General features: G+C 47.8%; 1 protein-coding gene across 4 annotated transcripts in view; it reads right to left on the reverse strand.

Moving 5' to 3' along the window:
• Positions 1–22,431, reverse strand: part of SBNO2 (strawberry notch homolog 2) — a 107,704-nt gene that overhangs the window by 50,193 nt on the left and 35,080 nt on the right. For 3 of the 4 annotated variants that reach the window (XM_081846029.1, XM_081846030.1, XM_081846028.1), the window contains exon 4: positions 16,520–16,619. In XM_081846029.1, coding sequence (XP_081702155.1) covers positions 16,520–16,619 — 100 coding nt within the window. Of the gene's footprint in view, positions 1–7,079; positions 7,379–16,519; positions 16,620–22,431 lie in introns of those variants that run through there. The other variant, XM_081846031.1, reaches the window with a different exon arrangement.

The following is a 22,431-nucleotide window of genomic DNA, read 5'->3' on the forward strand; positions in this document are numbered from 1 at the left end:
TGTGGCCAGCAGGAGAAAATCGCTTCTGGCACAACGGGACACCGTGACAGAAACCTGAGCGAACGGAAACACTGTTTACCTTCCCACTGAATCAGTACCTATTTATCTACTCACGCTGGTGTGCTTTCGAACTGCCAGGCTGGCAGGAGCTGGGACAGAGCAACGGGAGCTCACTCCATCATGGGGATTCGAACCGCCGACCTTCCGATCAGCAAGCCCAAGAGGTTCAGTGGTTCAGACCACAGCGCCACCTTGTAAGGTGGGACAGAACCCTTGCTGCCTTTAGTAGAAACGAGGTTTTGGCACGTTGAGATGCTTGATAATGGGTATCCCCACAAGAGTTTGCCTATCTGAACTCTGGAACTGCCTCCGTAGAGAAGCAAAACTGGCTCCTTCCTTGCTGCCTCTTCCTGTTCTATTCCAACAAGACTACTACTTTTTTCCTTCTTCAGGAAAGGGTTTTTAATAGTGGTGTTTTTATTATCTGCATTTTAATGTAGTTGGGTTTATTTAAATTGTTTTAATTCTAGTTAAGAGCTTAATTTGCTTTTTTTAACCATTGCCTTCCGTCCCGTTTTTAGCTTCGGGTATTTTGCCTGCATCGTTTTAATCTGTTCAAGCTGCCTAGAGTCCTGAAAGGCAGGGTATAAATATAAATTGCTTGGCGTGTTATCGCAAGCTTCCGGATCACCACCCTCCTAGTTGTGTTGTGCTAGATCTCTCTCTCTCTCTCTCTCTCTCTCTCTCTCTCTCTCTCACACACACACACACACACACACACAGACGCACAACACACACACACGGGCCGTTGTTGTCTGGGCAAGTCCCCAGGAACAGGAGGTTAAAAAACAAGGGGACTTTGCCCAGGTACAAAGGAATCAGAAGGCATTGTTTTGTAAGATAAAAAACCACCCTAGGAATGTGGAAAATCAGAAGAGGAACAATAATAATAAAAAAACCCACTCATTCCCGAACACACCCATTTTACCGGGTATTCCTGTCCAACTGGCCTGGCTCTGGGATGTCGGATCTACCCTGCTTACCCTCGAGTAGCCTCACTGGGTGCTTGTAGGAACGTTTCAGGAGCAGCCTAACAGGTGGGAGGTGGGGGATGAAACACAGGACGCTGGCAAGCTATCGTGGGCATCCAGCCTTCGCGCAGAAACAAAGCAATGTTCTAACCCCCGTGGGCCATCAAAGAGCCGATCTGAACCGCAAGTCGCTTTACACCGAGTCAGACCGCTGGATCTGTCCTGCTCAACAGCGTTCTTCAACCTGAAGGGTCTCCAGAAGCGGGCGTACTACGAAGCCCATCATCCTAGGTGAAGCTGGCTGTGGATGATGGGTGTTGTAGTCTTGCCCACACCTGGGGACTACCCCCCCCCCAAGGTTAAAGACTGCTGGTCTACACAGACTGGCAGAGATCTCTCTGTGGTCTTTCTTCCTCTGCTCCGTCTGGAGATGACGGGCATTCAGACTCGGGGAAACAGGGGCTATTCCATTCTGCTACAGGCACTCTGTGCTTAGGTGGACCAAACTGCAGCCAGAATGATCTGCAGGGAGTTGAGCCGGGGTGGGAGAAGCAATTATTATTCTTATTCTTATTTCTATACCACCCTATACCCAAAGGTCTCAGGGCGGTTCACATAAAATACAAAACACAAAAAATCAAAACAAAACCAGAAACCCAATAAAAAAACAAACCCAAAGAGCCAGCATTTTTAGACAGGGTATAGGACATGGATCAGGCTTCCTCAACCTTGGCCCTCCCGATGTTTTGCCCTCCCGATGTTTTTGGCCTACAACTCCCACGATCCCTAGCTAGCAGGACCACTGGTCAGGGATGATGGGAATTGTAGTCTCAAAACATCTGGAGGGTCGAGGAAGCCTGACATAGATCAAGGCAGGCAAGGTCACTCCGTGAGATTCCTGACGGAGTGGAGGTTCAAACCCTGATCCCCCAGGTCATTGTCTAACACTCTAACCACTACACCCCACTGGCTTCCTAGAGCACTTCTGCTATGGGGCAGCTCTATGAATTACCGTATTTTTCGCTCTATAACACACACCAGACCATAACACGCACGTAGTTTTTAGAGGAGGAAAACAAGAAAAAAAAATCTAAACGAAATAGTGGATATATGATTTTTGTGGTTCATGCTGTGGCCACAGACATGTGATCTGACAGTGAGTTTGGAGTAGCCCAATGCAAAAATCCTGAGGATCCATGTGGATCCATGCTTTGTAACCACGGAGGAGGGAAGGAAGGGGAACCATGGATCCTCTGCTCACGACTGCAGCAGATCCCCTCCGCCACCCGCAGGCATTCGCTCCATAACACGCACAGACATTTCCCCTTACTTTCTAGGAGGAAAAAAGTGAGTGTTATGGTGCAAAAAATACGGTAAGTAGGTAAATAAATAAATAGGGGGAAAGCAAAATGTACCCAACCAAAGAAGGATGGCAACTTAAGCTGATGGAATACGCGCAGCTTGCAGACTTAGCACATACAATAAGAGAACAAGAAGAACATACATTTAGAGAAGATTGGAAAATGTTTATTGAATGTATGGGGGGGGGGGGAATTATGTACACTTGAAAACGTTGCCAGCATTAAGATAAATTCAGCAGTGTAAATTAAGTTTTGATGGGTGCAATAATGGAATACTGAATGGTTTAGTTTATGTAAAATATGCAGGGATTTATGATATGCAAAATGAACCATGGAAAGGGGAAGACACTGATATTTTAGGGATGTTTAAATATGTATTCTAAATTGTAAAACAGAAAATTTAATAAAAAGGAGAGAGAGAGGCGTCTAGACATTCCATGGTGGCGACTGTAACTTAGGTTTAAGACGCCATCGGGTGATTAACATATATATCTGAGTTTCTGAAGACTGGGAGTCCAGCTACCAACGTCCTTGACCACTGAGCCTGCTGGCCGCTGGACATCCAAACAACACCTGCAACCTAACCCTTCAGAAGAGGATTCAGGTGGCGGGTTCAGGCAGCAGCAGCTGTTAAAAACCTTCCCTGTTGTGCTTTCCACGCAAGGCAGGAACGCCCTGATATTCTGCACCTTGAGCAACAGAGAGACTGCGGGAAAAAGCAGAGGCTGTGAAAGAGGAGAGGCTTTGCTGCAGTGGACCAAAGTTCGAGATGACTGTTGAAGAAGAGTTTGGATTTGATATCCCGCTTTATCACTACCCGAAGGAGTCTCAAAGCAGCTAACATTCTCCTTTCCCTTCCTCCCCCACAACAAACGCTCTGTGAGGTGAGTGGGGCTGAGAGACTTCAGAGAAGTGTGACTGGCCCAAGGTCACCCAGCAGCTGCAGGTGGAGGAGCGGGGAAGCGAACCCGGTTCCCCAGATTACGAGACTACTGCTCTTAACCACTACACCACACTGGCTCTCCAGTGTGAGATGGGGGAAAGACGCACGGGTCAGGGACTGAGCAGAGTTTTCAGCCCAACGCATTCTCCTGCCACATCTCCACCAAAAGCAAACCGAAGAACGCAACCGAAGAAGGGCATGCTGGATCAGGGCAGTGCCCCCCACCCCCCGCAAGCAGTACATGTGAAAAGGATCTAGGGGTCTTGGTGGACCACAAGCTTAACATGAGCCAACAGTGTGATGCAGCAGCAGCAGCAAAAAGAGGAGGTAACACTATTTTAGGCTGTGTCAACAGAAGTCTGGTGTCCAAAAGAAGGGAAGTCATAGTCACGTTCTATTCTGCCTTGGTCAGACCACACCTGGAATACTGCGTCCAATTCTGGGCATTGCAATTTATGAAGGGTGTTGACCAGCTGGAAGATGGGCAGAGAAGGGCGACCGAGATGATCAAGGGTCTGGAAACTAAGCCTGATGAGGAATACCGTATTTTTCGCACCATAGGACGCACCTTGTTTTAGAGGGGGGAGAACAAGAAGAAAAAAATTCTCCCCCTCTCTGCCCAGCGCCCCTTCAGCGAAGCGGCAGGAGGTGCTGCGCAGAGAGGGGGAGCTTTTTCCCCCTCTTGTTTTCCCGCTCTAAAACAAGGTGCCGTTTAAGGTGCGTTCAGGCGGCTACCTTGGAAGCCTGGAGAGCGAGAGGGGTCGGTGCACAACGACCCCTCTCGCTTTCTAGGCTTCAGATTCCTTTCGACCTGCTCTTTGGAGCAGCGGAAAGGCGCAGCGGAGAGGCTCCCGCCATAGCCGCGCGTCACCTCTCCAGCCGGGAGAGAGTCGCGGGGCTATGGCGTCTTCGCTCCATAGGACGCACACACATTTCCCCTTCATTTTTGAAGGGGAAAAAGTGCGTCCTATAGAGCGAAAAATACGGTATTTGAAGGAGCTGGGTACGTTTAGCCTGGGAAAGAGGAGACTGAGAGGAGATATGAGAGCCATCTTCAAATATCTGAAGGGCTGTCGCATGGAAGAGGGAGCCAGCTTGTTTTCTCCTGCTCTGGAGGGTTGGGCTCTAAGAAACGGCTTCAAGTTACAAGGAGATTTCAGCTATACCTTCAGAAAAAAACTTTCTGAGAGTAAGAGCTGTTTGGCAGTGGAACAGACTCCCACAAGAGGCGGTGGACTCTCCTTCCTTGGAGGTTTCTAAGCAGAGGTTGGGTGGCCATCTGTCAGGGATGCTTTTAGTTGAGATTTCTGCATTGCTGGGGGTTGGACTGGATGAGCCCTGGATGTCCCTTCCAATTCTACAGTTCTATGATTCGAGAACAAGAGCAACTCTCAACTTCCGCCTCCTGCGGTTTCTAGCAACTGGGGATTTGGAAGAATTTACTGCCGCTAGGCAGAGAGCACAAATGTGAGGGTTAGCAGCTATTGACAGCCTCCCCCTCCCTCCATGAATTTGCCTAATCCTCCTTTTAAAGCCTTTCAAGTTGGCAGCATCCTTTGCAAGAGAGATCCATGGTTTAGATATCCCCTGCACGAATGAGGACTTTATTGCAGGAAATGTGGAATTACTTTCTGCAGAGCGTTGATCGACTGAGACCATGCCACATCGTGGAGATGAGAGGCAGGCTTATAAAGTATACAGCAGTACCTTGGGTTAAGAACTTAATTTGTTCTGGAGGTCCGTTCTTAACCTGGAACTGTTCTTAACCTGAAGCACCACTTTAGTACATTTAGTACACTGTAAGTACATTTCCTCCTGGTCCTGCCCGTGTCCACATTCAAAATACAGCATTCCGTAACTGCGCTACATTGTGGGTGGAAAGACCAGGAACTTCACACACAACCAGCCTAGAGAAAGCCGAAATAGGGGAACGCTAAAAGCAGAAACTGCCGTTCTGAGATGTGTGGGGCTACGGCAGCCTCTGGGTCACACAGAATTTGCATTTTAAGCATAGTTTGTCCCAATTAGTTTTTTTGTTCATTTCCAGTCAAGCTGTGCTGGGCACCTAACAGGATAAGGAAAAAAGTTTGGTAATAACTAATAGAAACAGTCTTTTTTGCTTGATTTCGTCGAGAGTTGCATCTCACTGGCGGGAATACTCTCAGCCTCACCGCAAATTTTCCTTCATCCTCCTAAGGGACACAAACCACTTCACCCTTGCAACTGCCCTTCTGAGTCACGCAAAGAGGAAGCAATGACCGCAGGATTCGAACCCACCAGAAGAGGCTGCTGGATCCAACCTGGACTCCTGACCACTGGCCGCTATCCTAGTCCAGCACTTTCAAAGTGCGAAAGGCATTATTAGGCTGGATCCGGTCTTTGCCCTGTGTGGAGCAGGCGCAATGAAATCAATAGGACTTCTGTTAGTTCCCGAGTAACCTAAGCCCCATTAGTTACAAAAAGTCTACTCTAAGCACACCAGGGTCTGGATTCACGCTATTAGCAGCTTCTCTCCAACCTGGGTTGCCAGATGCTGTCGGACTACAACTCCCATCACCCCTGACTGGACCTTGTAGCTGTGAGGGATGAGAGTTGTAGTCCAGCCGGGACCTGGGTTTGAGAAAGGCTGTGTTAGGTTTTAACAGGGCTCTCTACATTTCGTATCTTGCTTGCAGGACCCGGGAACCCCGGATCAAAACACGTACAACCAACAAGGCTACCAAATCTCACAAGTCTGATAATATTATAATAATAATAGGCTGGGGGGAAATCCTCACAAACGGCGCTTCCCAGAAATGGGAGGAATAGCAGGAAGCAAACTTAATTGGGAAATAAATTACAGCAAGGAGGCAGAAGGCAATGTTTGGAGACCGGTTTAAAAGACACGAACACACGAACACACACACACACACACACACAAACACACACACCCTCCAGATAAAAGACAGGTTGCAGATTCTTGGAAGATGACTGAACGGCCAAATCAATAGGTTTTTCTTTTCCAGGTTCCCCCTAACTTTGTATTAACCCTGCCCCTGTTTCCCAGCTCTATCCTTTGCCAAGATCCCTGAAAGTTAAGGCTCTAAAGTCTTGCAAGTCGAGAGAAATCAAGCGGTTAGGGGGGGTTGCATTGTAATTGTGCAAGTCGGGCTCTTGGCGGCTGGATGTCGGAAGGCAGGGAAATACCTGCGGAGCGAAAAACATCTGAGGCTGGCAGCTGCTCCCCTCTCCGGGCTGAAAAACTTTTTCTCAAAGCACAGGGTCTTTGGAGATCCGGTTGTCAAAGCTGCGCAGACCCACCCCTGTGCACTTTTGCACACTACAGAAACCCCCCCTTCCTGACCGTCTCTCCAAACCTCACCCTGACAACGGGGTTTTTCTCCGTAAAATATCCCGTCCTGCTTCTTTGAACGCTACCGTGGCAAAGAACAAACACATATACACACAGAGAGAGACAGAGCCCACCACCAATCTTTCCATAAAAAGTTTCGTGGACTTTGCAACCATCCGATCAATTGCCGCTGTTTGGCAGATTCCCTCCTGCCCCCCCCCCACAAGTAAAGCACACTGGAAGGGGGGAGGGAAACACCTGAAATTTAAGACAACACAAAGTTCAAAGCGCCCGAGACTCTGAAATGCCAAGAATGCAAAGCGGGGCTCCGAATGCGAACGGAAAAAGGTGTGTATGTTTGTAAAAACGTCAACACAGGGTTTTTTTAAAAAGAAAGTTTTTCAAAAAGTTACCTTGAAGAGCGACGCAAACTTGAGCCAGAACTGCATCTGGGACATATTAAGCCGGCATGGAAGGCGAGGCGAGGCGAGCTGGTCCCTGGCAAAGAGGAAAAGCGGACTTTCTCGGCACCCAAGGGCGACGAGTCTTGCCTCATGACAGCGGGCTTGTCAGGAGAGGAGCATTGGAAGGCTGGGTTTTTTTGTTTTTAAATTGTCTAAAGAATTGGCACGGAATTACAGAAAGGGAGGGCGCCAAAAAGAAGAAGAGGAGGAGGAAGAAGAGGCTTGTCTGATGAAGGCAGCCTGGCAGAAAAAGCCGGTCTCTTCCCTCCACCCCAGCCCCCACCCCCCCACTGCGATCGGATTGGTTTAGTCACGGAGAGGAGGGTGCAGTCTTCCTCTAAGTCCAGCCCGGCTGACTTTCAGGAAATGAAGCCTGCCTGGTAAGTCAGTGAAATTACTGGCAATGACAGCAGAATTACTGTATGTCGTGTAATTTAAACCACAGAGCCACTGTAAACAAAAGGATACAGAAAGGGGGTTTGGGTTTGGGGGCCCAAAAGCGAAGCTGGCTTCTCTTCCCAGCGCTCCAAACCCAACCCCGCTCAGGCCCGTGTTAAGTTTTAATGTTTTAAAAGTTGTGTTTCCCCTCCCCGCCAACAACCACCCCCTCCCCCTGGGAAAAGAGAAAACCAAATAAAGGCTAAATTTAGAAGGCAGGCCCCTGGGGTGTTGCCCGCGAAGGCTGGCTTGAAAAGGGAACTTTCGAAGCTTCCGTTCCAGCCCCAAACAGCTGCTCTCAGGGTGGCATCTTTCTGTTGTTGTTGTTGTTATTATTAATAATAATAATAATAGTAAACAACAACTTTTGCCACAACCTCTGGGATCCTAACAGGAACTGTTCCTTGTTGCCGTTCCTCCCCCTGCCCCCCCAAAAAGCCGTAACGGAGCCTGCAAAGAGCCCCTTGCCCAATCTGCGCCAGAAAATAGTTCTTTAGAAAGGTTTTTTTTAAAAAAAAAAGTGTCACGCTACTGGTTCACGCGGCCTGTGGAAGTGGTAATTTTGAACGACGGACGCGAGCCAGAATGAATCATGAACATGCAAGAAGCAATTTCTGGAAGGGTGGTGGGTTGATTGTTTAAAATAAAATAAAAAATTACACATGACGAACACCTACGCTTTTGTACTCTTGCAAGAGAAGCGGATGTCACAAGAAGGATCGGGGCAAGCTGTTTGCACAGGTCAGAAGCTGGCTTGGCTTGCAATTAGAAGTGGCACGGGTTTAAGAAGAAAACAAAACAGCAACAGTTAAGCGCCGAATGTTCTGGTTGTTCCCTGTCGCGTGCCGGCTTCCTGGTGCTACACCTGTGGGGCAGAGGGCCTGCTTGGCATGCCAGAAGGAGCCAGGGTCCGTCCCTGGTGGCATCTGCAGGTCTAGAAATCCCCCAAGTGCGCTTTTTTGAATTGTGACCATGTGGAGATCTTCCGATGGCAGGTTGTCGACCGAACAATTCCCTGCCTTAAATCCTGGAGAGCCACTGCAAACCGCCATAGGCTAGATGGAGCAACGACTTGACTCTGTATAAGGGCCACCTCTGGTTTTCCCAGTAGTGATGTATGGAAGTGAGAGCTGGACCATCAAGAAGGCTGATCGTCGAAGAATGGATGCTTTTGAATTATGATGCTGGAGGAGACTCTTGAGAGTCCCATGGACTGCAAGAAGATCAAACCTCTCCATTCGGAAGGAAATCAGCCCTGAGTGCTCACTGGAAGGACAGATCCTGAAGCTGAGGCTCCAAGACTTTGGCCACCTCAGGAGAAGAGAAGACTCCCTGGAAAAGACCCTGATGCCGGGAAAGATGGAGGGCACAAGGAGAAGGGGACGACGGAGGACGAGATGGTGGGACAGTGTTCTCGAAGCTACCAGCATGAGTTTGACCAAACTGCGGGAGGCTGTGGAAGACAGGAGGGCCTGGCGTGCTCTGGTCCAGGGGGTCACAAACAGTCAGACACGACTAAACGACTAAAAAACAACAACAAGGGCCACCTCCTGTTTAAATCAGAACTTCAATTTTGATAGAGGACTTTGTCATTTCCTTTTCCTCTTTTTTCTTTCTTTCTTTCTTTCTTTCTTTCTTTCTTTCTTTCTTTCTTTCTTTCTTTCTTTCCTTCTTTATTCTCTTCCTTTTCCTCCGCTTTTTCCCTTTCTTTTCTTCTTTATTCTCTTCCTTTCCTCCACTTCCTTTCCTTCCTATTTGTCTTTCTCAATACAGTGTGGTTTTTATTGTATCTTACACGAAAAACTTTCAATAAACGTTTATTGTAAAAAAAAAAAAAAGAACTTTCGTTACAAGGGTTGCGCTGTCGTTTCTAAAGGGGAACACGGCAACTAAGGGTCAATGCAGGGGTTTTGTTTTAAAAGACTAGTGATATTTAAATAAAAAATTAAGAAAACGGGGGGAAATAAACCTTTCCAGGCAAGGCTGGAGAGCTACTGCCAGTTCGGTCTGACTCAGTATAAGGTCGCTTTCCTTATGGGTTTGTGAATAACTGTTATATTAGGTTAGACTCGTTTCCTTAGGCTTTTCTCCTTGCAAACAGGAGTTGAGCCAGCAACTAAAACTTTAGCTGGCTGAACCTTTACGGAAGCAGACATATAAATGCCAGGCACCCAACAGCTCCTTAAACCAAGGTTAAAGGTAAAGGTAAAGGGACCCCTGACCATTAGGTCCAGTCGTGGCCGACTCTGGGGTTGCGGCGCTCATCTCGCTTTATTGGCCAAGGGAGCCGGCGTACAGCTTCCGGGTCATGTGGCCAGCAGGACTAAGCCGCTTCTGGCGAACCAGAGCAGCGCACGGAAATGCCGTTTACCTTCCCACCGGAGTGGTACCTATTTATCTACTTGCACTTTGATGTGCTTTCGAACTGCTAGGTGGGCAGGAGCAGGGACCGAGCAACGGGAGCTCACTCCGTCATTGCGGGGATTCGAACCGTCGACCTTCTGATCGGCAAGTCCTAGGCTCTGTGGTTCAAACCACAGCGTCACCCGTGTCCCTATAAAACCAAGGTTACAATTTCCAAAATGGAATGTTTAGGCAGCTTTTGGAGAGATATTATTATTATTATTATTATTATTATTATTATTATTATTATTTCTATACCGCTTTGGATACTTTTTCTGACGCCCTGCAGGCTGATCTAATTTGGCATTTATTATCACTACCTGCTACAACGGTTCACCATTGTAAGACCCCCAGGGCAGCTTGGAAACTAAAAAAAAAAAACCAACATTAAAACGAGCTTAAAACAAATTATGTTCACAAGAGCAGAGTGGGCCTATATATTTATATAATACGCATGCATATATATGTTTGCGTACGTGCCAAAGGCCAGGGAAAAATAAGCATGGCTTTTGTCAAAGACAAAAAACGTTGGAACTGCCATGCTAGTCCCAGACTGTCCTTTGCAACTGGCACCCGTTTGCTGTTATCAAGGAGCTTTACGGAACGGGAAAATTTTCAGTGGGGGGAAATCGAAAAGCATTGGAAGATTCCCTGCCTCTTATCACTGGCCACTACCATCCTGTTGCTTTGTTTGTGCAAAGCACAAGGGGTCTCACAGAATTAAGGACTAAGATTCCTTCCTTCCTTCCTTCCTTCCTTCCTTCCTTCCCAACCCTTCACCCTAAGGTTCCAAATTAAAACACAATACAGTGGTACCTCGGGTTAAGTACTTAATTCATCCCGGAGGTCCCTTCTTAACCTGAAACTGTTCTTAACCTGAAGCACCACTTTAGCTAATGGGGCCTCCTGCTGCCACCACACCCCCAGGGCACGATTTCTGTTCTCATCCTGAAGCAAGAGTTCTTAACCCGAGGTACTATTTCTGGGTTAGCAGAGTCTGTAACCTGAAGCGTATGTAACCTGAAGCGTATGTAACCCGAGGTACCACTGTACAGTCAAACCTTGGATCCCGAATGCCTTGCAAGACAAATGTTTTGGATCCTGAATGCTGCAAACCCGTAAGTGATTGTTCCATTCAGTTTGTAAACGTTCTTTGGGAACCTGAACGGCTTTTGGAACCTGAATGGGGCTTCCACGGCTTCTGATTGGCTGCAGGCCAATATTGCGCTTTATGATTAACGTTGCATTGTAATTGTTGCAACCCAGCCTGGGAGGGTGAAGGGCGGGTAACGAATTATAATAACAACAGCAGCAGCAACAACAACAACAACAACAGTTTGTTTATAGCCTCGCTTAAATACTCTATTTTTTGCTCTATAAGACTCACTTTTTCCCTCCTAAAAAGTAAGGGGAAATATGTGTGCGTCTTAGGGAGCGAATGCAGGCTGCGCTGGTCGGCCAACTGGTTTCAAAGAGAGATAAGATTTTTTTTATGTATGCCACTACAGCAGCAAGGATCCTTCTAGCAAAGTATTGGAAGACACAAGAATTACCCACACTGGAAGAATGGCAGACGAAAGTGATTGACTTTATGGGACTGGCAGAAATGACCGGCAGAATCCGCGACCAAGAGAAAGAGATAGTGGAGGAAGATTGGAAGAAGTTTAAAGTATATCTTAAGAACTGTTGTAAAATAGAGGAGTGATAAAATGTCAAGGGGAAGGAAGATGCAGAATTGCAGCTAAAACTGTTTGATGATTTAAGGTGAAATTGAGAATGACAATGAGTTTAAATTTAAAATTTAATTGGCAAAAAGGGTTGTTGAAAAATTGTAAAATAAGGATGCAAAAAGGGTGAGGTATGGGGAAGTCCGAGAAACGAGGTGTATGAAAATGAGGTTAAGAAATGATATTTTTTGGGTGTGTTTGTATCTGTTGATGTTTGTGTGTTGTTGCTGTTTGGTGTTAAAAATTGGAAAATTAATAAAAATTATATATAAATAAAAAAAACAAAAACGAATGCAGGCTGCGCAGCTATCCCAGAAACCAGAATAGCAAGAGGGATTGCTGCTTTCAGTGCACAGCGATCCCTCTTGCTGTTCTGGCTTCTGAGATTCAGAATATTTTTGTACTTGTTTTCCTCCTCCCAAAACTAGGTGCGTCTTGTGGTCTGGTGCGTCTTATAGAGCGAAAAATACGGTTACTTTAGGGCCTCTGTGCCATAGAAGGCAATGGTGGGAGGGGGACTCACCTAGACCCCATTCTAAACTCGCCCCAGGTGAACAGCTGCCGACAAGCCTCCCTCTGGCAAGCTAAGAAGCAGCTATCAATAGATGAAAAGCGTCTCTCATGTTCTGGTATTTTGATTTAGGGCGCGACATTCGTGTTGTAAGGAATCTGGCTTTATTCCACCTCCTTTTGGTCCTGGAGCTGGCAGGCGAGACGTGGGCGGATTTGATGGGGTGCAGCCAATTACTCGGTAGTGATTGAAAGCCTGGTTTATTTTTAAGTTACTGCGCTTGGCTCCCTTCCAAGGAAAACAAGTGCCTTGCAGGTAAGGCTTGTCTTCGAGAGCCTCAAGGGGTAGTCGGGTCAGCTGATTACGTCTGCAACCAGGCTGGGTGGGTGGGTCACCTTTCTCACCCACCCTCTTCACCTACATAGATGACACTGGCCGCATCCCAAGGGAATGGGGAACAGCCATAATAGTCCCAATCTATAAAAAGGGCAACAGAGGCGACCTAGCGAATTATAGGCCGATTAGCTTATTAAGTGTGATTCGTAAACTCTACTCAAAGCACCTCCTTAATAAGTTTACAGAATGGCTAGAGAATGAAGATATTCTGGCAATAGAACAAGCAGGCTTCAGACCTGGAAGGTCCACGACAGATCACTGCCTAACGTTACAACATCTCATCGACAAATATAAATCAGGAGGGCAGGCCTTCGTCAACCTAAAATCAGCATTTGATACAGTCTCCAGAACCAGACTCTGGGACAGGGTACCAATATAGGGTACAGGGTACCAATATAGATAGAAGGCTACTGCTCTTAATTCAGGCACTGCATGCAAACACGGGTGGGTGGGGGCAATAAAATAAAAACACATTTTCACCTCCTAGGCTATTAAACCGCGGATGACATGGGGTCTCAGCACCTCCTGTACCTGATGTAGGGACTTGCCTTATACAGGGTCTAGGGGTCTTAGTGGACCACAAGCTGAACATGAGCCCACAGTGTGATACAGCAGCAAAAAAAAGCAAACGTTATTCTAGGCTGCATCAACAGAAGTCTAGTGTCCAGATCAAGGGAAGGAATAGACCCTTCTGGACACCACAGTTCTGGGCACCACAATTTAAGAAGGCTGTTGACAAGCTGGAAGGTTTGTTTGCAGAGGAGGGCAACCAAGACGATCAAGGAAACCAAGGATGTTTAGCCTGGAAAAGATGAGACTTAGAGGAGATAGGATTGTTGTTGTTGTTTAGTCGTTTCCGATTCTTCGTGACCCCCTGGGCCAGAGCACGCCAGGCCCTCCTGTCTTCCACTGCCTCCCGCAGTTTAGTCAAACTCATGCTGGTAGCTTCGAGAACACTATCCAACCATCTCGTCCTCCGTCATCCCCTTCTCCTTGTGCCCTCCATCTTTCCCAACATCGGGGTCTTTTCCAGGGAGTCTTCTCTTCTCACGAAGTGGCCAAAGTCTTGGAGCCTCAGCTTCACGATCTGTCCTTCCAGGGAGCACTCAGGGCTGGTTTCTTTAAGAATGGAAACATTTGATCCCCTTGAGAGCCAGTGTGGTGTAGTGGTTAAGAGCGGTGGACTCGTAATCTGGGGAACCGGGTTCGCGTCCCCGTTCCTCCACATGCAGCTGCTGGGTGACCTTGGGCCAGTCACACTTCTCTGAAGTCTCTCAGCCCCACTCACCTCACAGAGTGTTTGTTGTGGGGGAGGAAGGGAAAGGAGAATGTTAGCCGCTTTGAGACTCCTGAAGGGGAGTGAAAGGCGGGATATCAAATCCAAACTCCTCCTCCTCCTCTTCTTCTTCTTCTTCTTCTTCTTCTTCTTCTTCTTCTTCTTCTTCATGAATCACTGCCTTGCTTGAATAACTCAGAGAAGCTATGAGCTATGCCGTGCAGGGCCACCCAAGATGGACAGGTCATAGTGGAGAGTTTTGACCAAACGTGATCCACCTGGAGCAGGAACTGGCAAGCCACTCCAGTATCCCTGCCAAGAAAACTCCATGGACAAAGACAACAGGAGATAGGATAGCCATCTTCAAATATCTCAAGGGCTGTCACGTGGAAGAGGGTGCAAGCTTGTTTTTTCCTGCTCAGGATGGCAGGACTTTGACCAGGAAGCTTCAGGCAAGACTTGGACCAGGAAGCTTCAAGCGACAAGAAAGGGAGATTCTGACTCAACATCAGGTAGAGCTTTCTGACAGTCTTGTTGTCTGGGCAGCCCAGGACCTCCAGCCACACGGCCCAAGCTGACGCCCCAAGGGAGGTCACGTCGGTGCTGCTGACGCAGCGGTTTTATTTCACCCTCGGAGGTGCACTCCATTGTCTCTCGAGTCAGACAGATGCTGACAACATCATCAACAACAACAACAGGCTTCAATTCTTCTTAATTACATTTGCAAGGTTTTATAACAAATGTAGGGACGCGGGTGGCGCTGTGGGTTAAACCACAGAGCCTAGGGCTTGCCGATCAGAAGGTCGGCGGTTCGAATCCCCACAATGACGGGGTGAGCTCCCGTTGCTCGGTCCCTGCTCCTGCCAACCTAGCAGTTCAAAAGCACATCAAAGTGCAAGTAGATAAATAGGTACCACTCTGGCGGGAAGGTAAATGGCGTTTCCGTGCGCTGCTCTGGTTCGCCAGAAGCGGCTCAGTCCTGCTGGCCACATGACCCAGAAGCTGTACGCCGGCTCCCTCGGCCAGTAAAGCGAGATGAGTGCTGCAACCCCAGAGTCGGCCACGACTGGACCTAACGGTCAGGGGTCCCTTCACCTTTACCTAATGGATGGTATGCCAGCCTCCCTGGGAGCCTGTTTGCCTGCAGAGGGTGGGACAAAGGCTCTAAATATAATCAGTAATAATCATCATTATAATATATTACCATCCTGAGGCCTGTGGGTATAGGACGGTATACAAATTTAATAAGTATCAGCAACATCAACAACAACAGAGCAAATCCAGATTACAGGTAAGTTACAATGAAATCAGTATCACAATACAGCGCTATTAGCCAGACAAGAAAGAGGGAAACTGAATAGAGGAAACCACTGACCTTAAGGAAGGAACAAAAGTAATACCATCAGCCAATATCAGTCATCCCTAAATCACCACGAGTTTCAGGTGGAATAACGTTGCTTTCCTTCGTTAGAAGGGAATCCGATAAAGGAACGCTGCTTTTCTCCAAATTCCCCTGACAAATTTCAGCTTCTCCTAACGCTTCAACTTTTAGGCCTCCAGGAAAGAGGTGGACCAGATTTTTCGACATCAATAAACTCAAAAGCAATGCCTTGCAATACTTTGCTCGTGTTGATATAATGATGATGATGATGATGATAATTTATTTATACCCGCCCATCTGGCTGGGCTTCCCCAGCCACTCTGGAGGCTCCCAACAAAATATTAAAATACAGTAATCCATCAAACATTAATAGCTTCCCATCTGGTGGGAGGGAGTTCCACAGGGCGGGTGCCACTACCTAGAAGGCCCTCTGCCTGGTTCCCTGTAACTTGGCTTCTCGCAATGAGGGAACTGCCAGAAGGCCCTCGGAGATGGACCTCAGTATCTGGGCAGAACAATGTGGGTGGAGACGCTCCTTCAGGTATACTGAACCAAGGCCATTTAGGGGTTTAAAGGTCAGCAACAACACTTTGAATTGTGCCCAGAAACGTACTGGGAGCGAGTGTAGGTCTTTCAAGACCAGTGTTATGTGGTCTCGGCGGCCGCTCCCAGTCACCAGTCTAACTGCCGATATAGCAGCATTTGGCAGCAGGACTGTCTTCTTCGAATGAAAATACGTCATTGTTTTCTTTTGCTTTCACGCTAATTATTTATTGTGCATTTATCCTCTATTTTGGTCCTGCAAATCGCCCTGAGATCTTCGAACGAAGGGCAGTATATGAATAAAATATAATAATAATAATAAGAAGAAGAAGAAGAAGAAGAAATGAGAGAAAGAAAGATTTTGGGTAAAGCCCATCTCTGAAAGGGATTTTTACCAGTTTCAAAACACACACAAAACACAAAACAACCTAAGTGCATCATAAGGCCCTGCTGAATCAAGCCCAAGGCCCAACACACACTCAGTCACCTCCAAACTTGCCGCAGTCAAATCACACAGCAGGTGGTCGTTGCACATCTGCCTTCGCCATAAACCCTTTCCCTGAACTTGTCCAGAACAAAAGCAAGAAAGCAGAGGTTGTTCTTTTCCCTGGGAGGTGCACGGGAGAAGAAACCCACGCACCGCGAACGCTGACCTAATCCCAACGGAGAAAACAGACCTGACGCTCAATGGAGCAGGTGGGTGCCGGGGCTTACCTGAGGAAAGTCGCCGTTCTTCAAGAAATCGGCGAGGCCTGGAGTTGCATAGTTGGCGTCAGAGAAGGGCTGCCCGCCGGAGTAGAAATCAAAATATTGCCTGGAAGGGAAAGAGGAGGGAACGGTGAATTTGCAGAAGGGCGTGATAAGAACTGCCTCGCTGGGTGAGGCTCATCTAACCCATAGCTGTCAAGTGTCCCTTATTTGAAGGGACAGTCCCTTATTCCAGCGCCATGTCCCGCTGCTGTCCCTTATTGATGGATGTCCCTTAAATGTCCCTTAAATGATGTCCCTTAAATTTCAAAGGAAGCAGCTCCTCTCCCTCCCTCCCTGCCAGCCAGGGAGGAGGGAGGCTCCAACTGTGTTGCTTGGCTGTGTTGCTCACCCAATAAGAAGTCTAAGAACGACTGGGAGGTGGAGCTTGCATGCCTTGTGTGTGGCTAGTTAATGCAAGCTGAGGGGTTTTTTGAATGCTGGACACCATTTTGTTGCACATGCTGCTGCAAACTTTGCAGTGCAAAGCCAGGCCGGGGAGCCATCTTAAGTTGAGGCTGCATAGGCCTTGTGGTGCATGTGATTCAGATTCTATTCAGTTGAACCTCTGGTTACAAAGTTGGTTAGACAGTGTTCTCGAAGCTACCAGCATGAGTTTGACCAGACTGCAGGAGGACAGGAAGACTGGAATGCCTGGAACAGGTGAGGCTGCTGGTCCCTTATTTTCAAATCTGTAAGTTGACAGCTATGCTAACCCGGTACCGTTTCCCCTGAAACCGACCAGCTAGATGGCTCTTTAATTGGTTCATTACTGGCTTATTTTGCCTACAAGGGGCATCAGGCACGGGGCTTCTCCCCGCTCCTCGACTCTTTCAATTTCCACAACAGCCCTGTGAGGTAGGGTTGAGCTGAGAGAAGAGCAGCTCCCCACCCCTGCAGGTCACCCGCTGAATTTCATGGCTGAGCAGGGATCTGAACCCAAGTCTGCCGAGTGCTAGAGACGCAGGTAGCGCTGTGGGTTAAACCACAGAGCCTAGGACTTGCCGATCAGAAGGTCGGTGATTCGAATCCCCGCAATGACGGGGTCAGCGCCCGTTGCTCGGTCCCTGCTCCTGCCAACCTAGCAGTTCGAAAGCACGTCAAAGTGCAAGTAGGTAAACGGTGTTTCCGTGCGCTGCTCTGGTTTGCCAGAAGCGGCTTAGTCCTGCTGGCCACATGACCCAGAAGCTGTACGCCGGCTCCCTCGGATAGTAAAGCGAGATGAGCACCGCAACCCCAGAGTCGGCCTCGACTGGACCTAATGGTCAGGGATCCCTTTACCTTTACTGCCGAGTGCTAGCTGGATGCCCAAACCCAGCGGCTCCCAAAGGAGGCGATGGGGCAGCGGGGCGGAGTGTGCTTGTGGTGTAAATGGCTACCCAATTTTAACAAGCTGGTACCACTGAAGCAAACCGATCGATTCTGTTGATCAGTTAAATGAGCTTTGATTGCACATTGAATAAACATGCGGTTAATTCTTACAGCTTGGGATTTTATTGTGCTATTGGCTTCTATAGTGGGTCGTCATGGAAACTGCTATTCTGAATACTGCTTTTTGTAAACGGGGGGGGGGGGGAGCAAGGATGTGTTTATGAATATATAAGAGAAAAAAGAAATAAAATAAAACCTGCATGCAGCAACAGTGTTTTGTGTTGTGCAGGCTCCTAGGATGGAAGCCTGCTCCCTAAAATATCACTGGTTTGCTCATTTCCATATATAGGGTGCCTACATTCTGTTATTTATAATTATTAGCAGTTTGCATCATATATTTACACCTGTTATTATTTCATGTTATAGCAAGTTTCTAGAGACTAGATTATGAGTCTTTGTAAATTGTGTTTCCAAATGAACTTTTCTTATTGCCAAATGCCAATGTGTTTGCATTATTAAGTTTGTTACGAAAAAAAATCATTTTGAGTTAGAGCTGAATAATTATTTCACTATCAATATACTTCTTCTTAATTGTACTAAACTATTAATAAACTTCTTCTTAATTGTATTTCAGTTCAACAATTACTTTGATAAAATACATACAGTGGTACCTCGGGTTAAGTACTTAATTCGTTCTGGAGGCCCGTTCTTAACCTGAAATTGTTCTTAACCTGAAGCCCCACTTTATTTATTTTACTGTATTTTTGGTTTCTATGGAAGCCGCCCAGAGTGGCTGGGGAGGCCCAGCCAGATGGGCGGGGTATAAATAATAAATTATTATTATTATTATAGCTAATGGGACCTCCTGCTGCTGCCGCGCTGCCGGAGCATGATTTCTGTTCTCATCCTGAAGCAAAGTTCTTAACCCGAGGTACTATTTCTGGGCTAGCGGAGTCTGTAACCTGAAGCGTATGTAACCTGAAGCATATGTAACTCGAGGTACTGTACCACTGTATTTTGTGATGTGCAAATGGCTTGAGATACCTGCTAGGTCCATAAATGACCATATAGCATATATTCAACACACACAAAACCAGCGACAATTTGTTGTTGGCAAAGGACGGCTGGACGTAGAAAGGGCCCCACTATCTTCAGTAGCTTAGGGCTTCATCAAACCTAAATGAAGCCCTGTGCAGGTGGCTGCAAAAACCAGCTCTCTGACCTCTGGAAACGGCAGGTCAAAAAAAATCATGATAAGCCACAGCAGCCTCCCGTCTCTGCTGCCCTTGCTGCTCTGCGTACATCATCGGTTTCGGTTTTACTAGTGCAAAGTCCTCATTGCCACCCCAAGGGAAGAACCGTCCTTCCCAACCTCTTTCTCTCCGCTGCTCTGTTGCTTCACCATCCTTCCAGTAAGAAGCAGCTACAGATTTGAAAAGCGACTGGCTCAGCTGAAGCCAGAGAGATAGAGAAATTATTATTTTAAGTTCTCAAGAAGCGGCAGAGAACACCCCTATGGGGATCCCCGGCCGATTGACAGCTGCTTGGCCGGCACACTGTCTGGCAGCCCCCAGCTTCCACCCGCTGACGACACCTCCAGATTAGGAGAAAAGGGAGGCCGATACAGGAAAGCCCCGTCCCTTCCGAAGACACGCTGCCAGCCAGAGCGGGCGGCGCTAGCCAAGGCGGGAGGCTAATCTGGCAGGCTTGCGGCGCTCGGAAGGATCATATAGAACTGTACAGCTGGGAAAGGGACTGTGAGGTTTGAACTACTCCAACCCCTTGCAACAAAACGGTCTTTTGCCCGGACGTGGGACTCGAACCCACAACCTGGAGACTTAAAGAGTCTCACGCTCCACCGGCTGAGCTATTTCAGCTTCGAGAATGTAAGGGGAGCCATGCCGGATCAGGCCAATGGCCCATCTACCATATTTTTCGCTCTATAAGACACACCAGACCACAAGACGCACCTAGTTTTTGGAGGAGGAAAACAAGAAAAACAATATTCTGAATCTCAGAAGCCAGAACAGCAAGGGATCGCTGCGCAGTGAAAGCAGCAATCCCTCTTGCTGTTCTGGCTTCTGGGATAGCTGCGCAGCCTGCATTCGCTCCATAAGACGCACACACATTTCCCCTTATTTTTTAGGAGGGAAAAAGGGAGTCTTATAGAGCAAAAAATACAGTAGTCCGGGATCCTGGGTGTTCATCAGTATGCAGGTGACACGCAGCTCTACCTCTCCTTTAAATCAGAACCAGTGAAGGCGGTGAAGGTCCTGTGTGAGTGTCTGGAGGCGGCTGGAGGATGGATGGCGGCTAACAGATTAAGGTTAAATCCTGACAAGACAGTAGTAGTGGCGCCCACCCTGTGGAACACCCTCCCTTCAGATGTGAAGGAAATAAGCAACTATCCTATCTTTAAAAGACATCTGAAGGCAGCCCTGTTCAGGGAAGTTTTTAATATTTAACGGTTACTGTTTTTAACACTTGATTGGGAGCCGCCCAGAGTGGCTGGGGAAACTCAGCCAGATGGGCGGGGTAAAAATAAATCATCATCATCATCATCATCATCTCACGGTGACCACCCAGAATTCAGGAATCGAGCCCTCTCCCCTCCTGAAGTTTTCAGCAACTGGTACTAGGCGCTGCATGAAAAAGGGCTTTCTTTAATCTGCCCTGTTTATTTCGTCCAGATATGGTTGTTTCTGAAAACTCAACAAACACCCTTTTTCTAGTTTTTAAGAAACAGGGGGTTGGGGAGTCGTCCACCCACGTGCGGATTCGAGCAAAGCTGGGTGAGAACGGCCGCAGGAAGAGAAGAAGGGGAGGGCTGCAATCGATCACGTCTACAATCTGCGATTCAATATGCAATGGGGGGGGGGAGAGAAGAACATCTGTTAACACCTCCCAGGAGGCTTCAGAAAGTAGAATTTACAGGAATACTCTTGAAAGGAGAAAGAAAGAAAAAGCACAACGATTTCCAAGCAGGGGCGTAATCCGCAGTGGAATTGGCCGCGCAACTGCGCACTGGGAGGCTTGCTGTCAAAAAAGGGGTGCCAGCTTGGGCACCTCTTCTTCTTCTTCGCCCCTCCTCACCCCGGTGCCCTGGCATTGCTGCCCCAGACAAGGGGGGGCTCTTTCCGAAACACTGCAGTAAATTGAAGCCCGAGCCATTGTCCCACTGCCAGGGTTTTGGGGATGAGTTATGCCCCGGTGCATAGCTTGTCAAAGGTATGAGCTGCAAACCTAGGTGCTTGGGTAATTCGCAGGAAATCGGGAAAAGACTCTGGATGGATCCCCAATACCTTTAACTATACATTGAGGGGGGCGGTTCTTGCAATGGCTGGCCTTGTGCGGCTAACCGTTCCTCTTTCGACATCCTCGCTGCTCACTTTTGTGTGTGTGTTTTTTTAAAAATAATCCCCCCCAAAAAACTTGTTCTATTTTGTGCCAGTGACAATAGTTTTTATGTTAAAGAGAAAAGGAGAAATATAGGTTGTTCCTGTTGTTTCCCCCTAAAAATAAGACTACAGTTTGTACCTTGGATCCCGAACACCTTGGTACTCAGACGTTTTGGCTCCCGAACGCCGCAAACCCGGAAGCGAGTGTTCCGGTTTGCAAGCATTCTTTGGAACCCGAATGTCGGACGCGACTTCCGCAGCTTCCGATTGGCTGCAGGAGCTTCCTGCAGCCGATCGGAAGCTGTGCCTTGGTTTCCAAATGTTTTGAAAGTCAAACGGACTTACGGACTTCTGAGGTAAAGTAAAGGTAAAGGGACCCCTGACCATTAGGTCCAGTCGTGACTGACTCTGGGGTTGCGGCGCTCATCTCGCTTTACTGGCCGAGGGAGCCGGCGTACAGCTTCCGGGTCATGTGGCCAGCAGGACTAAGCCGCTTCTGGCAAACCAGAGCAGCGCACGGAAACGCCGTTTACCTTCCCGCCGGAGCGGTACCTATTTATCTACTTGCACTTTGACGTGCTTTCGAACTGCTAGGTTGGCAGGAGCAGGGACCGAGCAACGGGAGCTCACCCCGTCCATCGTGGGGATTCGAACCGCCGACCTTCTGATTAAAATTTGACCAGGTCTTCATTTCAGCTCTGCTGGCCGGCTTTTGACATGAATGCCACACCCAGCATCTGAAGGGCTATCTCAGGGAAGGTGGAGCAAGCTTGTTTTCTGATGCTCCAGAGAGTGAGTGCCAAACCAATGGATTAAAATGTCAAGGAAGACGTCCCAGCTCAGTATGAGGAAGATCTTTCTGAGGGAGAGTGCTGTAGGGCAGTGGAAACAGCTCCTTCGGAAAGTGGTGAGCTAGTTGGGCGTTTTAAAGAAGACCATCATTCTGCCACAGATGATGATGATAATAATAATAATAATAATAATAATAATAATAATAATAATAAATTTTATTTATATCCCGCCCTCCCCAGCCGAAGCCGGGCTCAGGGCGGCTAACAACACTAAAACAGTACAACATTATGAAAACATTATAAAAATTAATTAAAATCA

Source organism: Podarcis erhardii (assembly GCF_964252035.2).
Source record: "Podarcis erhardii genome assembly, chromosome: 18".
Lineage (NCBI taxonomy): Eukaryota > Metazoa > Chordata > Lepidosauria > Squamata > Lacertidae > Podarcis > Podarcis erhardii.